We start from the raw sequence: 17,269 nt of genomic DNA, 5'->3' as shown, positions 1-17,269 counted from the left end.
GTGTAGCTGTGCCACTGTAGTGTAGTTAGTTACTATGGCAGCAGAACAGGTTCTACTGTCACTATGGTAAATCCATCTCTCCTAGAGGTGGTAGCTAAGTTGTCAGAAGAATTCTTTCTTTGACTTAGTTCTGTCTACATCAGAATTTAGAATGGCTTAATTACATCGCATAGGGTGTGAAATTTTTCACAGCCCTGAGCGATGTAGTTAAGTCAACCTAACTCTGTAGTGTACAACAGCCCCAAGACAAGAGACAACAGAGTGGTACAGACAGATGGAGGGGGGAGTATAAGGAAACAATGAGACAATACTAATCAACATGAACTTGTGACTAATTTTTTTTTAAATATCACGATCAATACCACCATAAAAGCTTTATTCACATTGTAATAACTTATTTGTAAAAAAACAAAAATGGCTTAAAGCAAATTATTTCTGGTTACTGGGTATAACAAAGCCTCTCTGAACTTAAGAACAGCTGGACATATTTCAACAGTGAAAAAAAAAAGGCGGGGGTGAAGGAGAGGGACAAAATTTGCCTCTATAACAGTTAAAATTCAATAAGCTTGTTGATAACAAGTGCACTTCTAAAGCATCATGGAACATCCAATGGGTGCTTCATTTCAACCACTGACACATGCAAATATTCAACGTACCCAGACAATTACTAGTCCCACCACTGATCTCCATACAAAACTTGCAGTAACTTCAATCAGAATTCTGTGTATAGAATGATGGCAGGATTGAGTTCCCACAGTTTATTACAGTGGCACTGCTGCAGCTCTGAGTGTTGCCACTATAAACTACAGTTTCCATGGGTTTACAAGAGGGCTGTTAAAAATGACTGTGTTTCAGAGTCCTGGAGAGAGGTGGGTTTTCTCTGCCCCCTCCTTTATAGCCTTTTCAAGTGAAACCAGTGTGGATCAGTCCCATGGTGGGTTGCAGAACCTAGGGAATGTGCACAGGAGTTGTATGCAGCAGAGCCCCACTCAGGTGCTCCCACGTACGACTGGGTAGCAGAGATATAGGGTTGGGCTAGACTGGTGAATCCGTTGCTATGCAAATCCACTTGCTATTCCCTCTTATGGGGATGCAGTAGGTGAGTGTAGAGGGGTTGCAATTAGCTCTTTCAGTCCTGACGCTGGTGTGATGACTGAAGAACAGCTCCCCTACAGCGGTTCAGGCTGTGCACTGGGGCCAGGATTTTGGGCTAAGAGAGTATTTACATGGAATATTAAATTCAGAAATGATTTCACTCGAACATTTAAAATGATCAAAGAATTTTAACACAGCTTAGCTAGTTAAAGAAACCATGTCAATTTTGCTGGCTTAGACTTAAGAGTAAAAAGGTACTGTGAAAAAGGTCAATGTCCACAGGGACACTGCTATGAGCTGCCTTGGCTAAAATCACAGAAGTATGAACCCTTTATAACAGGGCAACTTAATTCAGTCATTGGAGTAGAACAACGGCAATTACTCATCAAGACCTACAGACCAAAGTCAGAGCATTGTTAGATCAGGAGGTGATATTAGCAGCATTTATCAAATCCATCTGCAGCAACCACCAGAGAATTCACAGCTGTGAAAGGGAAATGAAGTTTCAGACAAAGAAAAAAAAAAAAGGGATGAGCACACAGAAACGACCTTAGAAAATTAAAATATGTGAAGTCTGGCCATTGTAACTCATGTAAGGTGCACACTCTTTAAAAGACTTGTGGAAAACATAAGCTTTCCAATCAAGAGGGAAATATTTGGGGAGTGATTCTGCAGTCCTTTCTCAAACCAAACTGCCAATGACTTCAAATAAAGACTTGGGGAGATAGTGGTCTCTCTGACTTGGGTATAGAACTCTCAAACACAGATTTGTCTAATCTGTTTACAGCAGGTGTTTTTCTAATTAAGAGTCAGTAAGATTGTCTGTTACTCTGCATTTTGAATCTTCTTTAAATTTCTTCCTCTTAAAAGAGAAAATATCACAAAACAGTAGCCAGCACTCGTGTGACAACATTTTTACAGGAAAAGCCTCTGTAACTTATCCTGTAATGTTACTATTACATGTAAATGTTTATTAGCCACACTTTTTGTATATTAGTATTGTAGTGGTAAGCTGGGCCATTTCATATTAAAGGCCAAAATCAGACTTGAGCCCAAATCATCAACTTCCATCAAAATGCTATGGCAAGAGGATCAATAAGAAGTCATCAAGTCCAACTCCCTGCACTGTGGCAAGACCAAGTAAACTTAGATCATCCCTGACAGGAGTTTGTCAAATATGTTTTTAAAAATCTCCAATGATGAGGATTCCACAACATCCCTTGGAAGCCTATTCCCTTAAATAACCTTATAGTTAGAAAATTTTTCCTAATATTTAACCAAAATCTCCTTTGCTGCAGACTAAGCGCATTACTTCTTGTCCTACTTTCAGTGGACATGGAGAACAATTGATCAGCATTGTCTTTATAACAGCCCTTAACATATTTGAAGACTATTACAAGGTCCCCCATCAGTTTTCTTTTCTCAAGATTAAACATGGTCAGTTTCTAACATTTCCTCTTAGGTCAGGTTTTCAAAACCTTTTATCATTTTTATTGCTCTCCTCTGGACTATCTCCAGTTTATCTACATCTTTACTAAAGTGTGGCACCCAGAATTGGACACAGTACTCCAGTAGAGGCCTCACCAGTGCCGAGCAGTACAGGACAATTATCTCCCATGGCTTACATATCACTCCTGTTAATACATCCCAGAATGTTATTAGCCTTTTTTGCAACTGCATCACATTGATGGCACATTTTCAGTTTGTATCCATTATAACCCTCATACCCTTTCAGCAGTACTATCACCTAGCCAGTTACTCCCATTTTGTAGTTGTGCATTTGATTTTTCCTTCCTAAGTGTAGTACTTTGCACTTGTCTTTATTGAATGTCATCTTGTTGATTTCAGACCAATTCTCTACATTTGTTGAAGTCATTTTGAATTCTAATCCTGTCCTGCAAAGTGCATGCAACCTTGCCAAGCCTGGTGCCATCAGCAATTTTTTTAAAGCATACTCTCCACTCCAATATCCATATCATTAATGAAATTACTCAATAGTTTCAGACCCAGGACTGAGGTCTGCAGGACCTCTCTAGATATGCGCTCCCCATTTGACAGAGAACCATCGATACTTACATGTTGAGTACGGTCTTTCAGCCAGTTATGCCCCCACCTAATTGTAATTTCATCTAGACCCTATTTCCCTAGTTTGCTCATGAGAATGTTGTGGAATTGTGTCAAAAGCCTTACTAAAATCAAGATACATCATGTCTACTGCTTCCACCCGCCCGTTCCCTCCCGCCCATGTACTAGGCCAGTAACCTTGTAAAAGAAGGAAATTAGGTTGCCGTGGCATGATTTGTTCTTGACAAATCCATACTGGCTAGTCCTTATCAGCCTATTTTCCTCCAGGTGTTTACAAACTGATTATTTAATAATCTGTTGCGGTATCATTTCAGGAATCGAAGTTAGGTTGACTAGTCTGTAAATCTCCAGGCCTTCTTTGTTCCCCCTTTTAAGGATAAGTTCTATATATGCCCTGCTCTGGTCCTTTGGGATCTCACTTGTACTCCATGAGTTTACCTGTAGGAAAAGGGTTTTGAGGGGAACTGCCACTTATAGAGCTTTCCTAAGGTTATGCCATGGGAGGGCTGTGTGTGCAGGAGGCCAGAGTCATCTGCATGGCAGCTCCATGTGTCTGGACTGTCTCTGGGGCTCTCTCCCTGGTTCCTCTGGAAGTTTCCCCAATGTGAAAATGGCTGGGGAAGTGTGACCAATAGAAGTTGGTCCAATAAAAGATATTATCTCATCTACTTTGTCTCTCTAATATCCTGGAACTGACACAGTTACAACTACACTACAAACATAGATTTTTAGAGTAATTTCCATAGAGCTCTAATGGTTACATCCTTTTAAAACTTTGTAATACTCTTACCATAAGGATCTTGGCACCATTTCTCCTTAGCTATTTCCCCACATCCCGCCTCCTCAGATGCACATCCCTGCCCTTCCCTGAGAGTGCTTTGTAAGGTCCAGCCTGAGGTTGGAATAAATGGTGCCACAGAGATAGATGACATCTCTCTGTATGAGATGGAAGACTACATACAGCATAGTGCAGAGGAATGTGCTTATGGCTCAGCAATATGGTCCTAGTTCAGGAAAGCACCTTTATTCAGGAAAATACTGAAGGATGTACTTAACTCCAAATGTGTGCTCAAATATTTTCCTGATTCAGGGCCTATGAGCAACCTCTATCCCTGCTGTTGGACTCCTGAGTCATCTCAGGACCTATATGTAGATTTGTGGCAGAGATCATCCTCAGATCAAGCGACCGCCAATGATGATGTTGATCCCTGCTGTGAACTGAGCACTGATGAATGTGGGGGAAAGTGGGCAGGACATGGGGTTAGAATTGTTAGTGTTAGGGTGTGGCCACAGTATAAGTACGAGGACAATTTGATGAATGCAAATTACGTATGTTGTGGGATTTTCAGTTATTCTTAATGCCAGCCATGAGTAATGGTTTATTCAAGTGTGCTTAAGAGCTACTGCACAAGAAATTGAGAGAAGGGGCAGCATGAGGGCCAGCCACTGACAGAAATGCTTTGGAAAGATTCACATGATACATTAACCCTCCCTAGCATTCAGTACCTCATGATGTATACTAGACACTGTTTTCCCTGGTCCTCCAGCCTGTACACACACTTCTCTATTGGATTGCAGGTAACAAGCACCATGCTCAGCAATGTACTGCTAGCTCAGAACTGCTGTCAATACCCTGATCTACATCAGATAGGATCCACTCCTCATTTTATTTTGGGATATGTTCAAAAGAAAGTGCTTCATTTCAGAACTTGAATTTTGGCATGGCCTTTTAAGTAGTTCTCAAGGAGGAACTTTAAATTCTCCCTTCCCAGATCTCTGAGCTCAGGGTTAAACAAAAAATAGTCCATGGTATTCTAAAATGCAGCCTGACCACTTGCATCTTTTAAACAGAGGCACAAAACATAAAGACTACAGGACCCATCATTCAATGCTCCATCTTCATTTCATCAGAGCCACTATAAAGGGGTCAGTATTATCTGCTCTACTGTATACAAACTAAGTGAGAGTTCAGGTTGTTGGGCCAAGTTTTAATGTCCCTATTCTAACTCCTAAAGAAGTCTACTCAGAAGTGTGTATATCCCTTACTCTAGGTAGCTGCTGTTGATTAAAAAAATTTTACACTAATATTGCAATCTTTCCAAATCAGGCTCAGAGTCAAAACGAACATTTTTTGTGCTTAGCTTGATCTTAATAAGGTCCTTATCCTGTAATTGACTCTATAGATCCCTGTGCCTACATGGAGCCCCTTTATTTCAAAGGTCTGATCCTGTAAAGCCTTACTTCCATGAATAGCTCTTGCAAGGCTATTTGCTGGAACAGACACTTAGATTATTTATATTATAACACTTGTGATGGCAATTCAATTACACTGTATTTATACATACAAAGTATATCCTATTATATACGCCTACACAAAATACAAGTCTGAACAGAAATGAACTTTTAGAAAAAGATTTATAAGTAGGAGATTCCTAATCAAAGTTTGATAGATTTACTGTACATGTCTATTAAATTTTTAAATGTCTCTGGTAATAAAATACAACATGAATTTAGAAAATTAGCACTGTGGAATGTACTGTGCTGTACATGTGGATTTGGGGATTGCAATTTGATACAGGCACAAAAATGTAGGAATTATATACATTACTTACGGGGATTTAAAAAAATACACATTAGCTGAACAAAGACTTTGGTCCAGATTCAGCAGTCTTTACTCAGGCAATTTTCCCATTGTTGTTAATGAGAATTTTATCTACGCACTACTATTGGGCTTTCAGCGTAATTGAGTATACACAAATGTGCTTCTGTGCTACAGATCTTATATGCAGATCAGTTTAAAAAAATTACCTGGACATCAAAATATGTCAGTCAGATTAAATTGACTATGTGCCAGAGTCCAGACTTCAAATATGAACACAAGGGTTTCCCCCATTTGACTATATTAATCCAAGAGCAGATGGAATGCTTTAGAACAGCATTCAACACTGCTGCATGTACAAATGGACTGGTTTTGATTCTTACAAGTAATAGAGAGAAAAGCACAGTGGAGCAAAGAATCATTAGGCACTATTGGTAATTTCGTGACTATGGAGTGTTGAGAGCAATTATACAAGAGATAATCAACGAACGTGGAAGACCAGTCTCGTACTGATGTGACACCCTGATATATTGTAGAAAGAGACATATTTTAATTGTATAAACCAGCTTCCCAAACATTTACTGACTTTGCATTTGTTAGTGGAATGTATTGGTCAGATCATTAGATTTCCTCCATCCATTGTCCCCATTTTGGACTTTTAGAACCTATCCCACCGCACACCGACTGAGTACTGAACTGAGCTAACAAAAATCCAAGCAGGTGAATAGTGTTTTCAAGCGAAGGAGGGATGCATTATGTCATTTTCTCATTTATACTATGTGAAAAACAGTCACCTCAGAGTACAGCTTTAAATTAAGATGATTGCTCTGACAGATTCAGGTGTATAAGTTCCCCTCTCCCCCAGTCCTCGGCAACTGTGATCCTGAGCAATCAATTTCCTTTCTCTATCTTAATTTGCCCCTTATACATCATATTCAAGATTTTATCTGGACAGGGGCTAGGTGGCTCAGTGGATAAACCTCTGCCTTTTCACCTCTGGGATCATGGTTCAAGTCAAATCCTGATGAAATGCATTTGATCGTCCTAATCTAGTTCTTAGTGGACAGCATTCCCATTATCTTTAAAAGGGTCAGAGCCAAGGCCATTGGGAAGAGTGCATTGTGCTATATCTTGTCTGTTGATTAATACATTTTCAGTGATGCCAGTTCCTTAACTTCATGAGCACACACATTCACACAAAAAAGCTGAATAAAGGTCCCTAGTGGATTAAACTTCTCTCTCTTTCCCTCTCATACTCACAAATCCTTTTAGATTTCCCTGGAAATATTTTTAAAAAATCAGCAGTTGCTGATGATTTTGAAAAGATTAATTCCTGCATTAAGAAAAAAATCTCTAATTAATTAGCTGAATAATTACTTTAAATCCTTGTTTGACATATGGAGAACACAATCATGAGAATTTATAACCAGAACCATTTTAATAACACATTATAGTTCTCTTCTCTTATGTATGTTAGTTAATCTAAAAAGACTTTTGGATCGAAGGATTAATCCCTAAGAAAGATATCTTTTGTTGTATACAAGACAGGAGGCCAGACAGCTAGATGGAGTACTTGTTATTATAGGAATTTATTCTCCATTCTCTGGAAACTGTTATTTGGGATCTGCTGGAAGAAATGGGTATTTGACAGTTGGTGTGAACAAAACAAAAACAACACAGCCATAGCCTTCATTTTGTCTTATCCCATCAAAAAGGTACATTAAGAAGAAATATATAAACATTTCCCTTTTATGGCCAAGGTTATTGGGCTTTTCCTTGACCTAGAGAAGGGAGTCAGCAGATCTGCTGCCACAGACTGCTGCATGAAATATGTGAAAGCATTTGAAAAGTGGCAAGGCAGAGATAATGTTACGCCACCTGGAAATCCTAGAATCATCTGGGGTCTGTTTTGGACCCAAACACAAAAGCTAGGAAAAACAATTCCTTATGAATCATTCAACTGGCGTAGGATCACCAGAGTGCATTGCACTCTGGTTCTATCCCCACTTGCCCCTAGTGTGCCCCTGATGTATCTGTGAGGCAGGAAGTAGACAGTGTAAAGGAAGCCAAGAATTCCCCCAAGCTGCAGCGGTCTTCAGCTGTCTGCCTAAGGCAGCCTTAAATCTCCTTTGTGCCTCTGGAGTAGTGCAAAGGTGACTTATCTCTAGGAAGGATTGAGTCCTAGATCCCAAAAGAGCAGAGTAGACAGAGGAAGAAGCACAGACAGTCTTTTCATGAAGATGCAGCAAGAAAGGAGGACAAATGTTATACCCATATAGTCATAATACAGTTTCTACAAGCAGTACATGAGATAGCTCAACGACATCACCAAAAGCCTGCTCTGCTCCCATTGAAGTCAATGGCAAAACTATTCTCTAGCTGCAGTGGAAGCAGGATCAGCCTCAAAGCTGTTAAGATAACGAGTTGATTGAAAACTCCTATAGTACAGTAATGGTCAAATTCATGAGGACAAAATATGATTTTCCTGCTGATATAGTTCATGAATATAGTTTATGTGAGATATATGAATATATGAACCATTTTTCATTTTTGAGAGTGGTTAAAGATTATAAAATATTTTAATGATTTAATCATTATCCTACAGTCATTAATAGTTTTTACATTCCTGCTATATATTTATTTAATAGGCTACTGAACTGGCAGCATTTAATTAATGGTTCCTTTGCACAAATCAATAACAATTATGATTTTTTCTGGTTAAATAATTAATTATCCTTGAATTGTTTTTCTTTCTAACGTTTTTCAAGTTAACAGGAGGACGTGCATGTATTGTACAGGAGAACTTGGCTGGACCTGAGGACCAGTGTTTCTAAGCTCTTCTGTCTCAAATATACTACTTTTAGATGGCCATTTAAACTCACTATATTTGGGAATTAATGTGACAATCAGAGCCAAGTTCAGCCCCATGTGACTCATGCATTCCATCCTTTTTGTTTTTTTGCAACAGTCTCCACTGTAGCATGTAGGCTCTGTAGCTCCATTGTAGTCAATGGAGTTCTACTAGAGTTGAACTGAGTCCTTGAAGTACATTACAATGCTAAGGGAAATTTCACTTGATGTTCTATGATAATTTTGCATTAGTTAGAGATTTGACATTAATTTTTTCTTTTCTATCTTACTGTAAAGTTGCTATCTGCATTGATCTTTTTTAAACAGAATGATATAGAAGGGTATTCACTTACTCATTGTACATGCCATTTTGTGGAGGAAACGGACAGTTGCTGAAGTTTGGAAAATATTAGACCTGAAATATTTCAGACTAGAAACGACAGTATTTCAGCTGAACTGATAATTTGTATCTGTTTTAGATTTTTCATAAATATGATAACCATTTCTACATCTATCTTAAGAATTCTTTTTGTTGATTAAAGTGTAAAAAAGACGGAGTAACTGTGTATGGACAATGATAAAGTAGGCTGTTTATAATAAATATTTGTCATGTCTTGTCACATCTGCACAAATTCCACTGTTACTGAAAAGACACCACACTGATAAAAAAGAGCTCAGAAAATCAATGAATCTTGAGCTAAAGCAGTTGCTAAACACACAGAAAACATCTTTATCCAACAGCCACAGTGCTGTGAAAATTCCCAAGCCTTGCATCGGTATAGCTAAGGAAAATTTAATCTTCCCAAATACTCATCAGGGCACTCCATCCTGCAGACCTGACAGCCCCACTTATAATTAATTATACAATTTCGATGGGAATATCGACTAAACAAAGCTATAAATCATAGAAAAAGTCAATAGGCATGGACACATTCAATCATGTCCCGACCAATGATTACTACTCTTAAAATACAATAATTATTTTCAGGAGCCAGCTTGAATTAAATTTCTGTCAGGCTGGTACAAGACCGCTGGTTGATGAAGGATGCGATGGATTTTTTTGGTTGAATTCGGCATAGGAACATTTATCCTTTTAGATAGGTAGTTTGTTTTTAGTGATCATGGTGCTGCGTGTTTAACTAGACCATGAAGATTAGATTATCTCCAATGGCTCATTATATCGTTTATCTTTTTCCTTCCATGCTTGATCTGGAAGATTTCTTGCTTCTCGGTGCGTGAACGAAATGGCAGCTGATTTTGAAATGTAATATGTTAAAGTATCATGTCTGCATACGTGTTTGCATACAAGTATGTGTGTATGGGCATGTGGTTCATGTATGGGAAATCGTCCAAACTGTCATTTGAAATGCCACAGGTATATTATGAATTGCAATAAAGAGGCGTGACTTTGTTCAGCAGATAAAGCTTTACTGAAAGAAGAATAAAATTATAAACTTTCAAGTTGATTTTAAAAAAGTTAGGAGAAATAAAACAGATAAATGTAGAAGGACAAGTTTTCATTTCTCTTGTTTATCTATCAAAAGGAATTGGAAATGGGACAGGGAATTTTTAGTGAGATAATATAAAGAAAGGCTATGTCAAAGCATAGATTGGACCAAATGTTTCAAAAAGAGAAAAATAACGGTATGTGAAGATAGTCAATATCAATTTTCCATCCACAGTAATATATTTATACCCCAAAAAAGGTAACTTACCCATGGTGTTTTGAGCTATTTTGTCCAAGTGGGTCCCACTTCCAATCTCATGTGCCTACCATAAAATGTAGATATGTAAAAAAAAAACTACTTATTTTTAAAATGTTGCATGGCCACAAACTTACCGCAGTGCCATTGTTGTCTCTAAAAACATCTTGATTAAAATAGTCAAAGAGCTTCTTTTCTAACTGTAACATAACCTGAGAAAGTAAAGCAGGAAAAAAATATCAGGGAAGAATTTCTGGCCTAAGTGGTCATATGAGTCAGGCAGTCAGTCATTCTCAACTATATACATTCAGCCCTACATTCTAGATTGCTAAATCTCTTTCCTTATCAATCAGTCCATTTGGTTCACTGGCAAACAGCTAACAAGATTAAACAAACAGTTCTGAAGAGTGTGGACATCTATATTCTCCTCCTAAATGATGATGTGTAAGTTTAATTTTTGCAGAACTATGTAAAGTGCCTCTCAGGAAAGAATACAACCTACCAAAAACTCACTTGCATCACAAATCATACAATAATTCACATCTAAGAGCCCAATCTTGCAATATGATGCTCATCACCCTAAAGGATCAGGTGCTAAGTTATCTTAGCCTACATTTTGTAACTAAATTTTTGGAGCTAAATTCATCCCTGATAAGTTACTCCTAGAAATTACAACCAGAGATAAATTTTGCCTTTGATGTTTGCAAATCTGAAAAGGAGATGTTCAACAATCTTCTCTGATATGTCTGTATTCAGTTACATACCTTTCGGTCATTATCAGATTCACGGAATATTAGCTTGACTACTTCATTGGTGTCAGCTGCTCTGATAGTCTGCATTGTAGCCTTTGTACAAAGTGTCTAATAAAAAAGAAAGCAAGAGAGAGATGGTTTTATCAGAAAGATGAACCCCCATTTTGTAGCCTTCTCAATCAATAAACATTAAGAGCTTGATGCTCAGTGAAAAGTGTTTTTGCTGAAGGTCAATATTAAATACAAAACACTATTAATTTAATGTATTTCCATTCACTAAAAACCTAGCTAATGAGCTACATTAATGTTCAAACACAAACTGACAAAACCAAGAAAATTCTTTCTTAAAGCAAACATTAACTTCTTAACTCATTGTACTGTGCATTTTTACTTTAAAAGGTTTGACCGTATTACATGACCCCACTTCAGACATTAGTTGTGACCATCCTGAACAGCCATTCCTGCTAGCCCAGCAGACCCCAAATTTTGTTTCACATACCACTTCCTTAAAAAATTGTGAAGTGAATTGATGGAATTTCAAGCTCATATACAAACAGTAATACATGTAGCAATTTAGGAACCCCTGAAAATATATTGCAAAAATTTTATGCTCAAATGTGGTTTCAATCTATAAACATAAACCAACAAAACTTTTATAACTTTGCAATTGGCTGCCGGGGCTAAATCTATCGGAGAAGCAAATCCTCTTGTATGACCACCCTTCTCAACAAGTGACGGCACTGTACTCCTAAATATTGTATTAATTAGCTTTAGGTATGCCTATTGTTAAAGGGACTTCTCTGTTGCATTCAATTACAGATGGAAATCTGGAGGATTCAGCAAAGCACTTAAACACATGCTTAAATTTAAGCATATGCTTAAGCCCTACTGAAGTTAAACAAATGGGTAAGTGCTTTGATAAACAGGACAGGCTGCTGAATTTGGGCCCAGACATGATGCAGGGTTAGGAGAGCTGATGGGAAACGTCTTCTTGCACAGAGATTTATTTTGTTAGTGCTTCCTAACTGAATAGTGCACAAGACAGGAATTAAAGTAAGAACAAAGAAAGTGGGGATTTACTTGCAGTGCATTTTTACTCCTTTTCATGCTGGCAAGAAAACTAGTTTTGGTTTTGCATAATATTTAATAATAAAATAAATATTTTTTGCTTCCATAGTTACTAAGGCGCCTATATCTGAGGCCCTAAAAGCATTTTACAATCTTTAGTGAATGTATTCTCATAATACTCCTGTGAGTTACAAATGTATCATTATCCCATTTTACAGATGGGAAAACTGAACCTAAGACCAAATTCAGATACAGCATAACATCTGTTTAAACCACATAGGAATCTGATATAAACAGGATTTCACTAATATCAGAACAGAATTTGCCTCTTATTATCTTGGCCAAAAGTCACCTGGAAAGTCTCTAGCAGAGTCTGAAATAGAATCCAGTTGATCTTTAGTCACAAAAACATCAATTTCATTTATCATTTTACTTTTTGCTTCTTTCCTTCCTGAAAAAATACATATGTTGGATTTATTTTAGAAATGCACGGTGTATCAGAAAGACTGTAATGGGATTTTTAGCATATTTGCAAAAACACATTCATTTATTTTTAAGAAGATGCTGAACATCTGCAGTGACTGCTCTTCTGAACAAATGTACTTCCTAACAAAAATAACCACACACATACTTGAATATCCAAAGATTTATTTTTATTCTTTATAAAGCACCTAGCACAACAAGGCCATGATCTTTGACTGGAGCCCTTACGTGTTATCATAACACTGATATATAATAACAACAACAAGCCATAAAATTTCATTTTTAAAGGATGATGACTTCTGAGTGTATCACAAGAAAAATATAACACAAATAAATCTGATCTTTCTCTTCTGTCCTATGAACTTAAACATTGCTAATTGATTTCCCCTTCTCATTTTGCCAAAAATATTTCCTCCTGAACTTCTTCCTCTGGATATTAATTTTCCACCCTTCACAAATGTTACTACACTAAATTATAAATCCCTGGCAAGAGGGACTCATAATGCAAATTCTGGCACAACCATTATCTAGAGTAGAGCAGCACAAACACTGCTGTTGGAATGTTTGAAAAACACAAATCTCACTAGAGGAAAAAAATCTGTGCTTATAGTAACACAAAACACTCTCGAAAATGGTGTTTGTGGTCACAATTTTTCAGACCATTTTTGTTCAGTGGATCAGGCTTCTGCAAACACAGGGAAGAAGTTATAACTAAACTGGTAAAGGTCATGCTGAGAGGACGGTGAAAGAGTGGCATGTCAAATCCTTCAGGGAACTGCAGTTTTGATTTCATTTAATTTTTTAACATAGACCTAATCACTTTTTCCACACATCACCACAATTTACCTTAGATCCCATTTTGTCTCTTTTGACAAGTAATTAACATTTTGCCATCTGTGTCTGTATGCAGTTACCAATGAGGTAATCCAACAGTGAGCCATTCCCAAAATGCACTCCCTCTGATACCAGCCATTGAAATTCAAAGCACAGATTAGCTAATCGGGTCAAGCCCAAAAAAATAGCCCTTTGGACTCATGTGTCACAAATCAGTCTGGTCGCCTTTAAACAGTGCACCAGATTAGAACAAGCACCCGAACAAACCAAAGCGGAAAACCCACCGCTCTCTAAAGCTGGTTTCTAAAGCCCTAACAAATCGCTCCATCTTTCACTCATTTAAACTTTCCAAATGAGGGTCAATATGGTCCCCTAGCATCCAAATGCTAATGCGCTTAAGTGCGCTTAAGCAGCTTTCCGGAGTGAATGGGCCAAAGAAGGGCTCAAAAAGACAAGGCAGAGTTACTGTCACTGTCAAAAAGTCATTGTAGCCACCCCCAGAGTGGTTGCAATTCAAGAAATTCATGATTTCTGTCTCTTAAAGGCATCTGCTTGAGAACATTTTTTTTTCTGAGCTGCTTTATCTCACAACTTCAGGCTGCTCTAAAAGAATAAAAATCTGATCGACTCTTGAGAACCAGTAAAGAGAAAGGACCCACATACCTTATTGCTTTCAAATTTCAGACACACAAAAAGTTACCTTATTCGCAAACAAAAAGTGATTAGGCAAAGGTTCATTTCTTATACAAGCTGGAGCATTCCTTTTTTCCTCTCCTTTCAATTTCTACAAAATCGTAGTCACCCAAGCAGAAAACTTTCAGGAACATGTGCCTTTTTAGTCAAGTCTACTTATGAAGGGATTTTTTGTTGTGGTTAAAAAAATCAAAATGCTATGAAAACATGCTGTTCTTTTCAGTGTTCTAAGGTTCTTTAAAGGAATCTTTTTAGATGACGGAAAACCAGATAGCAAAAAGCCTCTATCAAGTTTTCTTTTTCTTCTTCAATTTCAGGCACTTGTTTTTCTTTTGCAAGTTAAATATTGCAACAGTGCTTGCAGGAGAGTTGCCACTCAGTCTTCATCCTTTAGCTAGGATACAGACATACCTTATTCCAATTTTACTTGGATTATCCACACAGGTAGACTCCTGTAGCTTCTTCAAAGTAACATATAAAAAATACTTGTGACATTCATCTATATAGACTTGTAAAACATAGCTATAACTTTTCTGATGTAATCAATTTACTTAGAATTTACTGTATTTTACCATTGTGCGAAGTTATAAAGTTACTTCTGTATGCCATTGCTCTGCAGTCTTCAGGAAATTAATCTTCTTTTCATTTGCAGAATAAATGTAACCTTTAAAATTCTTCTGCTTAACTTTATAATGCAGTGCATTAAAATATTTTACAGTATTCTGCAGTGCCAAATAAAACTATTCTGTCAGCAACGGAGACACATATGTATATTGAAACATGGCAACCCTTCACTGAATATACAGAAAATACCATAAACCAGTAAATCATACCATTTTTCCTCATTAGTGTAATCCTTTGCTGAAAACTGTAATATTGTTTTCTCATTTATTTTGCAAATCTATTCCCTGGTCACCTTCTAGAGTTCTATGTCAAACTCCGATATGTGATTTGTGTCTTTTATTGCATGCCTGTACTTACTTAAATTAAAAATATTTTGAAAAAATGCTAAGTCCAACACATATGGATTCAAACTTTCCTACTATCTCTGTCTAAGAATCTAAATATGTGTATTACTTTTCCCATGCGATTTAAATAATCTTCTTAGGAAACTTTATTTTATTTTAGAAGAATTAATTAGTAATAAAACAATTGGAACGTTTTCAGTGTCTTGTTATAATGAAAAAGTTCCAGCAACAACTGCAACTATAATTCATAATAAGTTTCAGTAATTTCCAAGGAACCTTCATGGGTTTAGCAAAGGTGTTTCTTTTTAGAAGTAGCAAGGCACAGAAGACAAAAAGGGCTAAGACACTGACCCAAATAATATACCAGTTACCAAATAATCTTTTAAGATGCTAAATTTTATTTCAGTTAAATCTCTTGTAGATTTTGACAGGATATAAGAGAGATACATAGCTCATCTCAATTAGGAAACAAATACTTTTAGCCACTTTTCCTGAAACAGCTCTTGAAAAAAAATCTGCCTGACATTTATTGAATTAGGACAACCAAATGCTTTTTTATTATCATAGAAGGCAAATTGTATTTGAAACAATTTGAGACTAGAGGACTTGCTATTTCAGGAGTACAGAAACATCTGTCTTGTTCAGGCTGTTTCTGATCTGTGAGGGTCTGATTCTGATCTCACTTATATTGGTGTATATCAGGAGTAATTTCACTGAACTCAGTGAAGTAAAAGAGATCAGATTCAGACCCTGAGTGTTTATTGGAGAAAGCCAGAGTCTGATTTAGCTTTTTCCACCAGTCAGTGATACACAATTAAAACTTCTGGATAGGAGCTTATGTTTAATCAACATTTTAGTATTTTAATTTTTGTACACACACATTCTAACAGAAATTTAGGATTAACCTTTCACTGTGGTGCATAGCTATTCAGCCACATAACTTATATGAACATTTATGGAAGTTGCAGGAATAAATGGCCAATGAAAGACAATGAAAATCCACCCTAAAGAGTATACACCTATTTTCAGGCTAAACTCAACCAGTGTGGGATATTGAGGGCTTGAGGAAAAAACAGAAACACCATGGACATTTCAGAGACATGATTAGGTCTAAAATATCACAAGGAAAAAATAAATCAAAATCTCTACATTCCAGGGGCCAAAATTCAGCAGTGATATAAATGATGGCCTAATCTAACAGAAAACAAATATGTATGGGCATGTCACAAAGTACCGTAACTTGCCCAGTTTGGGCATTCAGTCAGCATGCGAAATTACTGTCATACTAATTTTATAATCTATGAGGACCATATTCAGACGTGGCATAAGCAGGTACAGCAGCAACATCCATTTAAATTTTTGGCCTCATAAGTACTGGGGATGGTGTGAAGTAAGCTAAAGCAAAGGCTTGCTTTAGTTTACACCATCCTGTTAGTTGCTTTTCCTGTCACATCACCTTCTGTTCCCTCGGTATGTAAGGTATACCTGGTTTGTATATTTTCTGATGGCAAATCAGTGCAAATTACACTGTGCTGCCACTTGCATCAATTTTATGACCGATTTACCTCATGGTGCACCTTACAGGACCTTTGATGTCACCATGAAGTCCAGCCTACAGACTTCCATTGGATGTGTTGTAGTGTCTCAGAGGGCCTGCTAGTGTATCTAAAGCTTTTAAAGGTTTATTTCAGTTTTAAAGTATCTCTTTGACCAGCGTCAGTGATGGTAGCTTTTATGCTAAAAATACCCCTTTAAATCTAAATTTAAACTTTGAAAATCTCAAACATGCCTGCTGAGGAGACTTCCTTGGTGCCAGACTAGCAAGATTCCTCTCCTTTCCTTCTATGAATCTCATCGGGGCCCAGCTGAGATGACCTTGGCTGCAGGCTTGGGATATGGACTTGCCCCTTACTCCAGTACAAACTCTTTATATCACACTCACTTCAAACCTATTTGAACATTCTTTCTCAGAATCTTTTAGATCAGTGTTAATAATACATCACTAAATATGTCCTTGGTTCTTTCTGGACAAATAGGAAGACAAGGTCTTTTCCCCAAGGAACCTGCAATAAACACACTACACAGGGCCTGACTGCCGCTTCCCGCAGCTCCCATTGGCTGGGAACGGTGAAACGCAGC

At 37.3% G+C, this 17,269-nt stretch overlaps 1 protein-coding gene across 3 annotated transcripts in view; it reads right to left on the bottom strand.

Annotated features, from left to right (window-relative positions):
• The window catches only part of INPP5A (inositol polyphosphate-5-phosphatase A), a 436,884-nt gene that overhangs the window by 41,203 nt on the left and 378,412 nt on the right, over positions 1–17,269 (bottom strand). For all 3 annotated transcript variants that reach the window (XM_030569985.1, XM_030569984.1, XM_030569986.1), the window contains exons 10-11: positions 11,097–11,192; positions 10,470–10,544 (exon numbers count right to left, since the gene is read on the bottom strand). In XM_030569985.1, coding sequence (XP_030425845.1) covers positions 10,470–10,544; positions 11,097–11,192 — 171 coding nt within the window. The remainder of the gene's footprint in view (positions 1–10,469; positions 10,545–11,096; positions 11,193–17,269) is intronic.

This window comes from Gopherus evgoodei, chromosome 7 (genome assembly GCF_007399415.2).
Source record: "Gopherus evgoodei ecotype Sinaloan lineage chromosome 7, rGopEvg1_v1.p, whole genome shotgun sequence".
NCBI lineage: Eukaryota > Metazoa > Chordata > Testudines > Testudinidae > Gopherus > Gopherus evgoodei.
This window is presented reverse-complemented; position numbering and strand designations above follow the sequence as displayed.